The sequence below is a fragment of the Lolium perenne genome, chromosome 6 (assembly GCF_019359855.2).
Source record: "Lolium perenne isolate Kyuss_39 chromosome 6, Kyuss_2.0, whole genome shotgun sequence".
Taxonomy (NCBI): Eukaryota; Viridiplantae; Streptophyta; class Magnoliopsida; order Poales; family Poaceae; genus Lolium; species Lolium perenne.
This window is the reverse complement of record NC_067249.2, coordinates 192,808,060-192,823,666: the sequence shown is the minus strand read 5'-3', so window position 1 is coordinate 192,823,666 and position 15,607 is coordinate 192,808,060. Positions and strand designations below refer to the sequence as shown.

Genomic DNA, 15,607 nt, shown 5'->3' with positions numbered 1-15,607 from the left:
TGGTGTGATATATCGGTCATTCAGGTATTACAAATGTGTGCTAGCTCCTGAACGCTGCAACTATGACACCTGTTGCAACAATACCTCCGTGAACAGCACATGTAAAATTTAACTGAAGAACAATAACACGAACTGTTCATCATCAACATCCAATGATAAGTGGTTTCTTTTGGGTCTGCAACATATATTTATTCATGTTCTGCAGTGTATACATAGATAGAGAAACAACTAGGCAACAGGTGGCTCCAAATTCATGCCGTGAAACTAGCCATTCCATTCAACAGCACGAAGACGAACAGAGTCTTGCAATCGATTCGAGCATACCCGGTGAGATTAGGGGCTACTCTCTCGCTCTACGGGAGGCGGCCGCGGTTGAGGATGCCGAGGGTGTGGCGCGCGGCGTCGAGGAGGTCCCGGATGTTGTGCAGCGACCTCTCCTCGGCGCCGAAGATGAAGATGGCGCGGCACTCCGCCTTCTTGGCCAGCCGCGCCGCGTGCCCCAGCGGCAGCGCCGGCGAGTTGAGCGCCCGCAGGATCTGCCGGTACATCGACAGCACCACCGGCCGGTTCCTCGCCAGGTCCTCCGCCGTCGCCCAGATCAGCCCCCCGCCGGCCTTCGCCATCCTCCACCACCTCGCCAGCCACGCCGCCGTATCGGTCTGGGAGGAGAGACACGCTCGCCGTCGTGGACTCGCGGTTGGGTGCTGGAGGCGGAAGGGAGCAAGCAGAACAGAACAGAGGCTACTCCTGCAGTGCTGCTCGGCACATCGATGGGCCTACTGGGCATCAGGGGTACGATACTGGGCTTTTCCGGGCCAAGAGCCAGCCCACAGAAGATGGGTCGTCTTATTTTTGTCTGACCTGTTATGCACTTCTGCTCCAGGAGGAATCTCGGATAGAAATGGAGTTCTAGGGTTTTAGACCATCTCCACAGGCGGTCTTCAAGTAGGGGTCGGCAAGGACACTGGCATTGTGGTATGAAGGGTGCTGGTAGAGCATTTTTTATTTGGGAATAATGTTCTCGCACCGGCGCACCACATACGACAGTCTCGATAGAAATTTAAACTTAAAATGACATTTTGAAAACGATATTCATACAAAATTCAAATAAAATTTATAAAGAAGTCACTCGAATTTAAACTAAAAACAAAAAATCTAGCAGCGGCGTGCGTCGAAGCGCTGAAGTAGAGGTTGTTGCTGTTGTCGCCGTTGTCGCTGGATGTCCCGAAAGACCAGTCATCGTCGTCGTCCTCATCCTTTGGCGCCAGCGGCTCGGAAGGTCCGGCGAAGTCGACGAAGTTGGCGCCGTGGTCCCCGGCGGACCACACCGCCGCCTGCCGCGGGTCCAGCGTAATCTGTCTGTAGTCCTCGTCGACGGAGCGACCGACGATGAAGTTGAAGCCGGGGAATTCCTCCTTCTCGTCGTCACCACGGAGGGGCGTCTGCGCCTCCTCCTATTTCTCCCACAATTGCTTCTTCGCTGGTGGAAGTGGTGACGAGGTCGCGACGTCATCCTCCTTGATGCGGCGGCTTGGCCCGACACCGTCGTCCGACGGGTCGGAGCTGAAGACGCACGCCTCGCCTGAAAGGACACGAATGTCGCCTAGAGGGGGGGTGAATAGGCGATTTAAAACTTTTACGAGATGGGCTTAACAAATGCGGAATAAAACTAGCGTTTACTTTGTCAAGCCCAAAGCCTATATACTATGGTTCACCTATGTGCACCAACAACTTATTCTAAGCAAGAGTTCACCTATGTGCACCAACAACTTATGCTAAGCAATACAAGCAAGTATGTGATAGCAAGATATATATAACTTCAAGCACGATGGCTATCACAAGGTAAAGTGCATAAGTAAAGAGCTCGGGTATAGAGATAACCGAGGCACGCGGGAGACGATGATTTATCCCGGAGTTCACACTCTTGCGAGTGCTAATCTCCGGTGGAGAGGTGCGGTTGCTTAGTGCTCCCGAACGCCACAAGAGGCTCACCTTGAGGTGTGGTTGCTCGATGCACACCAATGCCACAAAGGCCTCACCCCAAGATGCGGTACTCACACCACACACCGAACGCCACGAAGGCGCCTCACCTAAATCTCCGGTGACCCTCGCCACAAAGGCCTAGGTCACGGTTCCACTAAGGGATTTCCTTCGAGGCGGAAACCGGGCCTTATACAAAGATTGGGGCACACATCCACAACTTAATTGGAGGCTCCCAACAAATCGCCACAAAGGCCTAGAATCCGTCTAGGGTTCCAAGAACCCAAAAGTAACAACCTTCTTGTTTTCACCACCACGAATCACCGTGGAGAACTCAAACCGATGCACCAAATGCAATAGCAAGAACACCACAAAGATGCTCAAGTCCTTCTCTCTCAAATTCCAACAAAGCTACAAAAGCTATTGGGAGAATAAGAGAGGAAGAACAAATAAGAGGAGGAACACCAAATTTCTCCAAGATCTAGATCTAGTGGATTCCCCTCACAAAGAGAGGGATTTGATTGGTAGGAACGTAGATCTAGATCTCCTCTTCCTTTTCCCTCAAAAAGATTCAAGAAGCATAGGAGGAGTAGAGGGAAAGGGAAGCTCTCAAGGTCAACAATGGTGGAGAGCACAAAGGGGAAGAGGTAGCTGCCCAAGGAGGAAGAAGGGGGTCTTAAATACCCCCTCCCATCGAAATATGACCGTTTGGGTCAGCTCAGGCCGGATTTTCCGAGCCGGATATTTGCAAAATATCCGGGCCCCGAAAATCGGCTAAGAACATGAGAAAACATGCCCCTGGATGGGGGCCGGACATTTGGCCGGATATTTGGCCGGATTTTCCCAAAAACCGGATTTTTCGGGGGGGGGGGGGCGGATTATCCGCCCCAAACTTGGGCCGGAATATCCGCCCCCTGAAAACTGGCAAAAACATCAAACTGAAACGGGCATAAATTTATCATCCGGACTCCGATTTTGATGATCTTGGGCTTGTTTTAAAGCTAGAAACAAGCTCTACAAGATCATGCAGGAAACCATCATAGTCCAACAAGGGAGGATAGAAACAAATGATGAAAGGTTTAACCTATCTAAAAAAGACATACCAGTAAAACCTCCAATCTTGAAAATGCAACAAGTTGCCCATGCAAAAACCATTTTCGATGAACTAGAGCTTGTCATGAGAATAAGAACAAGCTCTAAAACATAACATGGATAAGATCCAAATAAAACCAAGAAAGATGATGAACCAAACTCGAAAACGCAACAAGTGATCTATGCGAAATCCGTTTTCGATGAACTAGAGCTTGTCATGAGAATAAGCACAAGCTCTAAAACATCACATGGATAAGGTCCAAATAACAACCAAGAAAGATGATGCAAGGATGCAAAGGTTTGAGCTCTCTCCGAACGATATGATCGAGTTATTCACTCGAGAGCCCTCTTGATAGTACGGCAACTAAACTATAAACCGGTCTCCAACTACACTATGAGACCGGTGAGAAAGAAACCCTATCAAGAGCAAACCTTATACTTGCGCATTCCACTTGAGCTTGATGACGAAGATCTTGACCTCAACAAGATGGAACGCCTTTCTTGCTTGTGCTTGCTTGACGAAGTCTTGTGGATTGCTCCCCCATAATCCACCATGGGAGAGCTTCTTCTTCGGCGCATCTTCACATAACCATGACCACCATGTGGATTGCTCCCCCATAATCCACCATGGGAGAGCTTCTTCTTCGGCGCATCTTCACATATCCATGATCACCATATGGATGGCAAGACTCAAGCAAAGGATCTCTTCGAGATGACTCATCTTGAACTTGCACTTCATTTCTCCATGGCAAGCTTCAAGCTTATGAACTCTTCGAGTTGGCTCATCTTGAACTTGCACTTCATTCTTCATTCTTCATCATGTTGATGTCTTGAAGTAACTTAAGGGCTCACTTCATCTTCATATTCAAGACATACTTGATATTTGATATCCTTCATCAAATTATTCTTATTGCAACCTAATACAAACATGTTGATGTCTTGAAGTAACTTGAAGGCTCACTTCATCTTCATCTTCAAGACATACTTGACACTTGATATCCTTCATCAAATTCTTCTTATTGCAACCTTGAAGCCAACAAATGGTTCAAGAATTGCCTATGGACAACTCCTACAAATATAACTCAATGCAATCATTAGTCCATAGGGATTGTCATTAATTACCAAAACCACACATGGGGGCTCCATGCACTTTCAATCTCCCCCATTTTAGTGATTGATGACAATCTCTTTGAGAGGGTTTATATAAGGAATTTAAGTAACAAATAAGTTGAATATATAGAGAAAACTCCCCCATAATATATGCATGTGTGAATGATCTTGACTTTCATTGCATATATTGGCATTCAAAGCCTAGTGGAGTTTCCTCTAAATATTCAACTATGCAAAGCAACAAGATGCAATGCAATAAAGGAACATGCTTAAGCACAAAGCAAAGACATAACCAAATTCCCTTAAACCCTCCAAACTTCTCCCCCATTGGCACCAATTGCCGAAATGGGTGAAAAATTTAGAAGGCCAATATAGTGAGAGTGTAGGGATTCGTTGCATAGAAAACAAAAAAAATTCCTACCACGAGAACGCAATCCAAGCCAAGATGCAATCTAGAAGATGGGAGAAACGAGGGGATGAACGAGACTCACCCTTGAAGATTTCCAAAGCCTACAAGATGAGGCTCTTGTTGCTGCGGTAGACGATCTTGCCGCTTTCAAAAGCGCGTAGAAGATCTTGACGGTGCCACAATCGGGCAGCACCTCCGTACTCGGTCACACGTTCGGTGTTGATGAAGACGACGTCCTTCTCCCCGTTCCAGCGGGCAGCGGAAGTAGTAGCTCCTCCTTGAATCCGGCAGCATGACGGCGTGGTGGCGGTGGCGATGGAGATCTCCGGCGGAGCTTCGCTAAGCGTTGCGGGAGAGGTGGAGGAGTGGGGCGGCTAGGGTTTGGGGAGAGGGGGTGGCCGGCCTCCTTGGGGTGCGGCCAAGGTGGTGGTGTTGTGGTGGCCGGCCCCCTCCCCTTGGCCCCTCATTATATAGGTGGAACCCCCAAGTGTTGGACTACAAGTCTTCGAATAAGACCCCAACCCAAAACCTTCCATGTGTAGGGAAACCTACCCAAGGTGGGATTCCCACCTCAAGTGGGACTCCCACCCTTCCATGAGGGGGGGTGGCCGGCCCCCTTGGTGGAGTCCACTTGGGACTCCACCCCTCTAGGGTTGGCCGGCCATGGGTGGTGGAGTCCCTCCGGGACTCCGCCTTCCAAAGTGATTTCTTCCGGACTTTTCTAGAACCTTCTAGAACCTTCCAGGAAAAATACCGGATCATTTTCAAACCTAGAAAATGACTTCTTATATATGAATCTTATTCTCCGGACCATTTCGGAACTCCTCGTGATGTCCGGGATCCCATCCGAGACTTCGAACAAAACTTCGAACTCCATTCCATATTCAAGTTCTACTAATACGACATCAAACCTTAAGTGTGTCACCCTACGGTTCGCGAACTATGTGGACATGGTTGAGAACTCTCTCCGACCAATAACCAATAGCGGGATCTGGAGATCCATAATGGCTCCCACATATTCAACGATGACTTAGTGATCGAATGAACCATTCACATACGATACCAATTCCCTTTGTCACGTGATATTTTACTTGTCCGAGGTTTGATCATCGGTATCTCTCTATACCTTGTTCAACCTCGTCTCCTGACAAGTATTCTTTACTCGTACCGTGGTATGTGGTCTCTTATGAACTATTCATATGCTTGCAAGCTATTTAGACGACATTCCACCGAGAGGGCCCAGAGTATATCTATCCGTCATCGGGATGGACAAATCCCACTGTTGATCCATATGCCTCAACTCATACTTTCCGGATACTTAATCCCACCTTTATAACCACCCATTTACGTAGTGGCGTTTGATGTAATCAAAGTACCTTTCCGGTATAAGTGATTTACATGATCTCATGGTCGAAAGGACTAGGTAACTATGTATCGAAAGCTTATAGCAAATAACTAAATGACGTGATCTTATGCTACGCTTAATTGGGTGTGTCCATTACATCATTCATATAATGATATAACCTTGTTATTAATAACATCCAATGTTCATGATTATGAAACTAATCATCTATTAATCAACAAGCTAGTTAAGAGGCTTACTAGGGACTCATTGTTGTTTACATGACACACATGTATCAATGTTTCAGTTAATACAATTATAGCATGGTATATAAACATTTATCATAAACATAAAGATATATAATAACCACTTTTATTATTGCCTCTTGGGCATATCTCCAACAGTCTCCACTTGCACTAGAGTCAATAATCTAGATTGCATTGTAAGGTACCTAACACCCATGCCATTCTGGTGTTGGTCATGCTTTGCCCTAGGGAGAGCTTTAGTCAACGGATCTGCTACATTCAGATCAGTGTGTACTTTACAAATCTTTACTTCTCCATCTTCGATGTACTCACGAATCGAATGATAACGCAGCTTGATATGCTTCAGCCTCTTGTGTGACCTTGGTTCTTGTGCATTGGCGATGGCACCCATGTTGTCACAGTAGATGACTAGTGGGTCCAATGCACTAGGAACCACACCGAGCTCTACAATGAACCTCTTCATCCATACCGCTTCTGATGAAGCCTCTGAAGCCGCTATGTACTCCGATTCTGTTGAAGACTTCGCCTCCGTGCACTGCTTCGAGCTTGCCCAGCTTACTACAGCACCATTCAATATAAACACGTACCCAGACTGCGACTTAGAGTCATCAGGATCAGTGTTCCAACTTGCATCGGTGTAACTGGTTACAACGAGCTCTTGGTCACCTCCATAACAAAGAAACATATCCTTAGTTCTTTTCAAGTACTTCAAGATATTCTTGACCGCTGTCCAGTGTTCCATTCCTGGATCACTTTGATATCTGCTAGTCAAACTAACAGCATGTGCTATATTCGGTCTAGTACATAGCATGGCATACATGATAGAGCCTACTGCCGAGGCATAGGGGATCTGACTCATCCTTTCTCTTTCTTCTGCCGTAGCTGGACCTTGAGTCTTACTCAAGACCTTGCCTGGTAACATAGGTAAGAATCCTTTCTTACTTTCGTCCATTCTAAACTTGTCCAGGTATGTACTCTGTGATAGCCCTATTAGACGTCTTGATCTATCTCTATAAATCTTGATGCCTAATATATACGATGCTTCACCAAGGTCTTTCATTGAAAAACTATTATTCAAATAACCTTTTATACTGCTTAATAGTTCTATATCATTCCCAATCAATAATATGTCATCTACATATAAGATCAGGAACGCTACAGAGCTCCCACTCACTTTCTTGTAAATACAGGCCTCTCCATGACACTGTATAAACCCGAAGTCTTTGATCACCTTATCAAAGCGTCGGTTCCAACTTCTCGATGCTTGCTTCAGTCCATAAATTGAACGTTGAAGTTTGCATACTTTGTCAGCATTTTTAGGATCGATAAAACCTTTGGGTTGTACCATATACAACTCTTCCTCAATGTGTCCATTAAGGAACGCCGTTTTGACATCCATATGCCAAATCTCATAATCGAAAAATGCAGCTATTGCTAACAAAATCCTCACAGATTTTAGCTTCGCTACAGGTGAGAAAGTCTCATCGTAATCAACACCTTGAATTTGTCGGAAATCCTTTGCGACAAGTCGAGCTTTATAGACAGTAATATTACCATCAGCATCTGTTTTTCTTTTGAAGATCCATTTATTCTCGACAGCCTTGCGGCTATCAGGTAAGTCTACCAAAGTCCACACTTTGTTATCATACATGGATCCCATTTCGGATTTGATGGCTTCTTGCCATTTGTTGGAATCTGGGCTCATCGTCGCTTCTTCATACGTCGCAGGGTCTTCATCATTGTTGTCCATAATCATGGCATTTAGACAAGGATCATACCAATCAGGAGTGGCACGTTCCCTTGTCGATCTGCGAGGTTCAGTAGTTATCTCGTTTGAAGTTTCATGATCATTATCATTAGCTTCCTCTGTTGCCTGTGTAGGTGGCACAGGAACAACTTCCGGTACTGCGCTACTCTGATCAACGAGTGAAGATTCAGTAATCTCATCAAGTTCTACTTTTCTTCCAGTCACTTCTTTAGTGAGAAATTCTTTCTCAAGAAAGGTTCTGTTCTTAGCAACAAAGATTTTGCCTTCGGATCTGTGATAGAAAGTGTACCCTATAGTTTCCTTAGGGTATCCTATGAAGACGCATTTCTCCGCTTTGGGTTCTAGCTTGTCCGGTTGTAACTTTTTTACATAGGCTTCGCAATCCCAAACTTTAAGGAACGACAGCTTAGGTTTCTTATTAAACCATAATTCATACGGTGTCGTTTCAACGGATTTAGATGGTGCTCTATTTAAAGTGAATGCGGCTGTCTCTAATGCATAACTCCAAAATGATAACGACAAATCAGTAAGAGACATCATAGAATGAACCATATCTAAGAGAGTTCGATTACGACGTTCGGACACACCATTTCGTTGTGGTGTTCCCGGCGGTGTCAATTGTGAAAGTATTCCGCATTTCTTTAAATGCATGCCAAACTCATAACTCAGATATTCACCTCCGCGATCAGATCGTAGAAATTTAATCTTCTTGTTATGTTGATTTTCTACTTCACTTTGGAATTCCTTAAACTTCTCGAAAGTTTCGGATTTATGTTTCATGAAATAGATATACCCATATCTACTCAGATCATCTGTGAAGGTTAGAACATAACGATAACCACCGCGCGATGCTACACTCATTGGTCCGCACACATTGGTATGTATGATTTCCAATAAATCAGTAGCTCGCTCCATAATACCAGAGAATGGAGTCTTAGTCAGTTTTCCCATTAGACATGCTTCGCATTTATCAAGTGACTCAAAGTCAAGTGATTCAAGAAATCCATCGGTATGGAGTTTCTTCATGCGTTTCACTCCAATATGACCAAGACGACAGTGCCACATATAAGTAGAATTATCATTCATTTTAATTCGCTTAGCATCAATGTTATGAATACGTGTATCACTACTATCAAGATCTAACAGAAATAAACCATTCTTTTCAGGTGCTCGACCATAAAAGATATTATTCATAAAATAGAACAACCATTATTCTCAGACTTGAATGAATAACCGTCTTGCATTAAACAAGATCCAGATATAATGTTCATGCTCAACGCGGGTACAAAATAACAATTATTGAGGTTTATAACTAATCCCGAAGGTAGATGTAGAGGAAGTGTGCCGACAACGATCACATCGACTTTGGATCCATTTCCAACGCGCATCGTCACTTCATCCTTCAATAGTCTTCATTTATTCTTTAGTTCCTGTTTCGAGTTACAAATATGAGCAACCGAACCAGTATCAAATACCCAGGTACTAGTACGAGAACCAGTGAGATAAACATCTATAACATGTTTATCAGATATACCTTCTTTCTTCTTCTTGACAAGGCCGCTCTTTAGATCAGCCAAATACTTGGAGCAATTACGCTTCCAGTGTCCCTTCTCCTTGCAGTAATAGCACTCAGCATCAGGCTTAGGGCCATTCTTAGGTTTCATAGGAGGCGTGGCAGCTTTCTTGCCACCCTTCTTGAATTTACCTTTAGACTTGCCCTGTTTATTGAAACTGGTGGTCTTGTTGACCATCAACACTTGGTGCTCTTTCTTGATCTCAATCTCAGCAGATTTTAGCATGGCGAAGAGTTCAGGTAACTCTTTGTTCATGTTCTGCATATTGTAGTTCATCACAAAGTTCTTGTAACTAGGTGGCAGTGATTGAAGGACACGATTAATCCCCAGTCTGTTAGGAATCACTATTCCCAAGTTACTGAGTTTCTTCGCATTCCCGGTCATGGCGAGCATGTGCTCACTAACGGAGCTGCCTTCTTCCATCATGCAGCTGAAGAAGTGTTTCGATGCTTCATAGCATTCCACGGCCGCATGAGTTTCAAAGATAGCTTTCAGCTCATTGACCAACTCATGAGGATCGTGGTGCTCAAAACGTTTTTGAACATCGGCTTCCAGACTGCATAGGATGGCACACTGAACTTGAGAGTACCGAGTTTTCCGAGTTGCGTAAACATTCTTTACTTCATCGGTTTCAGTTTCTGCAGGAGGGTCACCTAGCGGTGCATCAAGCACATATTGCAGGTTTCCACCAGCGAGGAAAATCCTCACATGACGGAACCAGTCGGTGAAGTTGCTACCGTTGCTCTTAAGCTTTTCTTTCTCTAGGAACTGGTTAAAAATGATTGGGGACACCATATCTACAACATATTTTTGCAATAGTTTAGACTAATGTTTATGACAAATTGAGTTCAAATTTTAATTCAACAAAATTAAAAATCTAGGTGAACTCCCACTCAAAACAATATCCCTCGAATTGTCTTAGTGATCACACGAACCAAATCCACCACACCTATGTCCGATCATCACGAGACAAGATGTAACTTCAATGGCGAACACTCAAAGTGTTCATCATATCAATCATATGATTCATGCTCTACCTTTCGGTATCACGTGTTCCGAGACCATGTCTGTACATGCTAGGCTCGTCAAGGCAACCTTAGTATCCGCATGTGCAAAACTGGCTTGCACCCGTTGTATGCACTTGTTGATTCTATCACACCCGATCATCACGAGATGCTTCGAAATGACAAGTCTTGGCAACGGTGCTACTAAGGATGAACACTTTATTATCTTGATATTTTAGTGAGAGGGATCATCTTATAATGCTACCATCGCGATCTAAGCAAAATAAGATGCATAAAAGGATTAACATCACATGCAGTTCATATGTGATATGATATGGCCCTTTTGTCTTTGCGCCTTTGATCTTCATCTCCAAAGCACGGACATGATCTCCATCATCAACGAGCATGATCTCCATCATCGCCGGCGTAGCGTCAAGGTCAATGGCGACATCTTCATGATTGTTCTCCCATGTAGCAACTATTACAACTACTTTGAAATACTACTCAACATGAAATTTAAAGACAACCATAAGGCTCATGCCGGTTGCCACAATACAATAATGATCATCTCACACATATTCATCATCACATTATGGCCATATCACATCACCAAACCCTGCAAAAACAAGTTAGACGTCTCTAATTTGGTTTGCATATTTTACGTGGTTTAGGGTTTTCGAGTGAGATCTAATCTACCTACGAACATGAACCACAACGGTGATACTAGTGTTGTCAATAGAAGAGTAAATTGAATCTCCACTATAGTAGGAGAGACAGACACCCGCAAAGCCACTTATGCAATACAAGTTGCATGTCGAGCGTGGAGCAAATCTCATGAACGCGGTCATGTAAAGTTAGCCCGAGCCGCTTCATCCCACTATGCCACAAAGATGCAAAGTACTCAAACTAAAGACAACATAAGCATCAACGCCCACAAAACCATTGTGTTCTACTCGTGCAACCATCTATGCATAGACACGGCTCTGATACCACTGTAGGGATTCGTTGCATAGAAAACAAAAAATTTCCTACCGCGAGAACGCAATCCAAGCCAAGATGCAATCTAGAAGACGGGAGCAACGAGGGGATGAATGATGTCTACTCACGCTTCTTTTCCTGTAGACAGTGTTGGGCCTCCAAGAGCAGAGGTTTGTAGAATAGCAGCAAGTTTTCCCTTAAGTGGATCACCCAAGGTTTATCGAACTCAGGGAGGAAGAGGTCAAAGATATCCCTCTCAAGCAACCCTGCGATCACAATGCAAGAAGTCTCTTGTGTCCCCAACACACCTAATACACTTGTCAGATGTATAGGTGCACTAGTTCGGCGAAGAGATAGTGATATGCAAGTAATATGGATGTATATGAGTTGTAATAGCAATCTGAATAAAATATGGCAGCGAGTAAACATGCAGTGGAACAGTAAACAAACAGTGACCTCCCCGGCAATGGCACCAGAAAATACTTGCTGGCGTGCAGTTGACATGGGAGATAGGAATCTTTGTGGTGTGACTTTTCTATTCGGAAACAAGGCCTAGGGATCATACTTTCACTAGTGGACACTCTCAACATTGATCACATAATAAAACCACTCTACACTCTCTTGTTGGATGATGAACACCATTAATTGTGTAGGGCTACAAGAGCACCTCAATGCCGGAGTTAACAAGCTCCACAACATTCGATGTTCGTATTTAAATAACCTTAGAGTGCATGATAGATCAACGCAATTATACCAAGTACTAACATAGCATGCACACTGTCACCATCATACTATGAAAGGAGGAATAGATCACATCAATACCATCATAGTAATAGTTAACTTCATAATCTACAAGAGATCACAATCATAAACTACGCCAAGTACTACATGATGCACACACAGTCACCATTACATCATGGAGGAGGAATAGAGTACTTTAATAACATCACTAGAGTAGCACATAGATTAATAGTGATACAAAGCTCATATGAATCTCAATCATGTAAGGCAGCTCATGAGATCATTGTATTGAAGTACATGGGAGAGAGATGAACCACATAGCTACCGGTACAGCCCTTAGCCTCGATGCAGAACTACTCCCTCCTCATGGGAGACAGCAGCGGTGATGGAGATGGCGGTGGTGTTGATGGAGATGCCTTCCGGGGGCACTTCCCCGTCCCGGCGGCGTGCCGGAACAGAGACTTCTGTCCCCCAGATCTTGGCTTCGCGATGGCGGCGGCTCTGGAAGGTTTCTCGTACCGTGGCTTATTCGTATCGAAGATTTAGGTCAGGGGGCTTCTTATAGGCGAAGAGGCGGAGTCGGAAGGGCCGCGGTGGCTCCACACAATAGGGGGGCGCGCCCCCCCTGGGCCGCGCCAGCCACATGTGTGGGCCCCCTGTGGCCCTCCTCTGGTCCCTCTCGGGTGTTCTAGAAGCTTCGTGGAATTATAAGATACTGGGCGTTGATTTCGTCCAATTCTGAGAATATTTCCTTACTAGGATTTCTGAAACCAAAAACAGCAGAAAACAGGAACTGGCACTTTGGCATCTCGTCAATAGGTTATTTCCGGAAAACACATAAAATCATCATAAAGTGTGAACAAAACATGTAGGTATTGTCATAAAACAAGCATGGAACATAAGAAATTATCGATACGTTGGAGACGTATCAGCATCCCCAAGCTTAGTTCCTACTCGTCCCGAGTAGGTAAACGATAACAAAGATAATTTCTGAAGTGACATGCTACCAACATAATCTTAATCATACTATTATAAAGCATATGAGATGAATGCAGCGATTCAAAGCAATGATAAAGACAATGATTAAACAACTGAATCATATAGCAAAGACTTTTCATGAATAGTACTTTCAAGACAAGCATCAATAAGTCTTGCATAAGAGTTAACTCATAAAGCAATAGATTCAAAGTAAAGGCATTGGAGCAACACAAAGGAAGATATAAGTTTCAGCGGTTGCTTTCAACTTGTAACATGTATATCTCATGGATATTGTCAACATAAAGTAATATAACATGTGCAATAAGCAAGTATGTAGGAATCAATGCATAGTTAACACAAGTGTTTGCTTCTAAGACAGAAGGAAGTAGGTAAACTGACTCAACATAAAAGTAGAAGAAAGGCCCTTCGCAGAGGGAAGCATTGATTGCTATATTTGTGCTAGAGCTTTTATTTTGAAAACAAGAAACAATTTTGTCAACGGTAGTAATAAAGCATATGTATTATGTGAATTATATCCTACAAGTTGCAAGCCTCATGCATAGTATACCAATAGTGCCCGCACCTTGTCCTAATTAGCTCGGATTAACATGGATTATCATCGCAATACATATGTTTTAACCAAGTATCACAAAGGGGTACCTCTATGCCGCCTGTACAAAGGTCTAAGGAGAAAGCTCGCATTGGATTTCTCGTTTTTGATTATTCTCGAGTTAGACATCCATACCGGGACAACATAGACAACAGATAATGGACTCCTCTTTAATGCATAAGCATTCAACAACAAATAATATTCTCATAAGAGATTGAGGATTGTTTTCCAAAACTGAAACTTCCACCATGGATCATGGCTTTAGTTAGCGGCCCAATGTTCTTCTCTAACAATATGCATACTCAAACCATTCAACTCATGATAAATCACCCTTACTTCAGACAAGACGAACATGCCTAGCAACTCACATGATATTCAACAAAGGGTAGTTGATGGCGTCCCCAGGAACATGGTTATCGCACAACAAGCAAATTAATAAGAAATAAGATACATAAGTACATATTCAATACCACAATAGTTTTTAGGCTATTTGTCCCATGAGCTATATATTGCAAAGACAAAGAATGGAAATTTAAAGGTAGCACTCAAGCAATTTACTTTGGAATGGCGGAGAAATACCATGTAGTAGGTAGGTATGGTGGACACAAATGGCATAGTGTTTGGCTCAAGGATTTGGATGCACGAGAAGCATTCCCTCTCAGTACAAGGCTTAGGCTAGCAAGGTTGTTTGAAGCAAACACAAGTATGAACCAGTACAGCAAAACTCACATAAGAACATATTGTAAGCATTATAAGACTCTACACCGTCTTCCTTGTTGTTCAAACACCTTTACCAAAAAATATTTAGACTCTAGAGAGACCAATCATGCAAACCAAATTTTAACAAGCTCTACAGTATTTCTTCATTAATAGGTGCAAAGCATATGATGCAAGAGCTTAAACATGATCCATATGAGCACAAAAATTGCCAAGTATCAAATTATTCAAGACATTATACCATTTACCACATGTAGCATTTTTTGTTTCCAACCATATAACAATTAACGAAGCAGTTTCAACCTTCGGCATGAACATTAAAAGCTAAGAACACATGTGTTCATATGAACCAGCGGAGCGTGTCTCTCTCCCACACAAGCATGAATTTATTCAAACAAAACAAAAATAAAAAACAAACAGACGCTCCAAGTAAAGTATATAAGATGTGACCGAATAAAAATATAGTTTCAAGAGAAGAAACCTGATAAATTGTTGATGAAGAAGGGGATGCCTTGGGCATCCCCAAGCTTAGATGCTTGAGTCTTCTTGAAATATGCAGGGATGAACCACGGGGGCATCCCCAAGCTTAGGCTTTTCACACTTCTTGATCATATTGTATCATCCTCCTCTCTTGACCCTTGAAAACTTCCTCCACACCAAACTCAAAACAAACTCATTAGAGGGTTAGTGCATAATCAAAAATTCACATGTTCAGAGGTGACACAATCATTCTTAACACTTCTGGACATTGCACAAAGCTACTGGAAGTTAATGGAACAAAGAAATCCATCCAACATAGCAAAAGAGGCAATGCGAAATAAAAGGCAGAATCTGTCAAAACAGAACAGTCCGTAAAGACGGATTTTTTAGAGGCACCAGACTTGCTCAGATGAAAATGCTCAAATTGAATGAAAGTTGCGTACATATCTGAGGATCACACACAAAAATTGGTAGATTTTTCTGAGTTACCTACAGAGAACCCTGCCCAAATTCATGACAGACAGAAATCTGTTTCTGCGCAGAAATCCAAATCTAGTA

The 15,607-nt window shown here is 43.4% G+C and overlaps 1 protein-coding gene across 1 annotated transcript; it reads right to left on the bottom strand.

Annotated features, from left to right (window-relative positions):
• Positions 1–118: 118 nt before the first annotated feature.
• On the bottom strand, positions 119–745 carry LOC127306586 (uncharacterized). The gene has a single exon (XM_051337242.2). It carries the CDS (start codon positions 621–623, stop codon positions 354–356), a length of 270 nt encoding a protein of 89 aa, XP_051193202.1. The 5' UTR covers positions 624–745; the 3' UTR covers positions 119–353.
• Between the last annotated feature and the right edge of the window lie 14,862 nt (positions 746–15,607).

Bases quoted from the DNA above. Each gene is read 5' to 3' on its own strand.
- LOC127306586 (XM_051337242.2), bottom strand. From the start codon at position 623: ATGGCGAAGGCCGGCGGGGGGCTGATCTGGGCGACGGCGGAGGACCTG.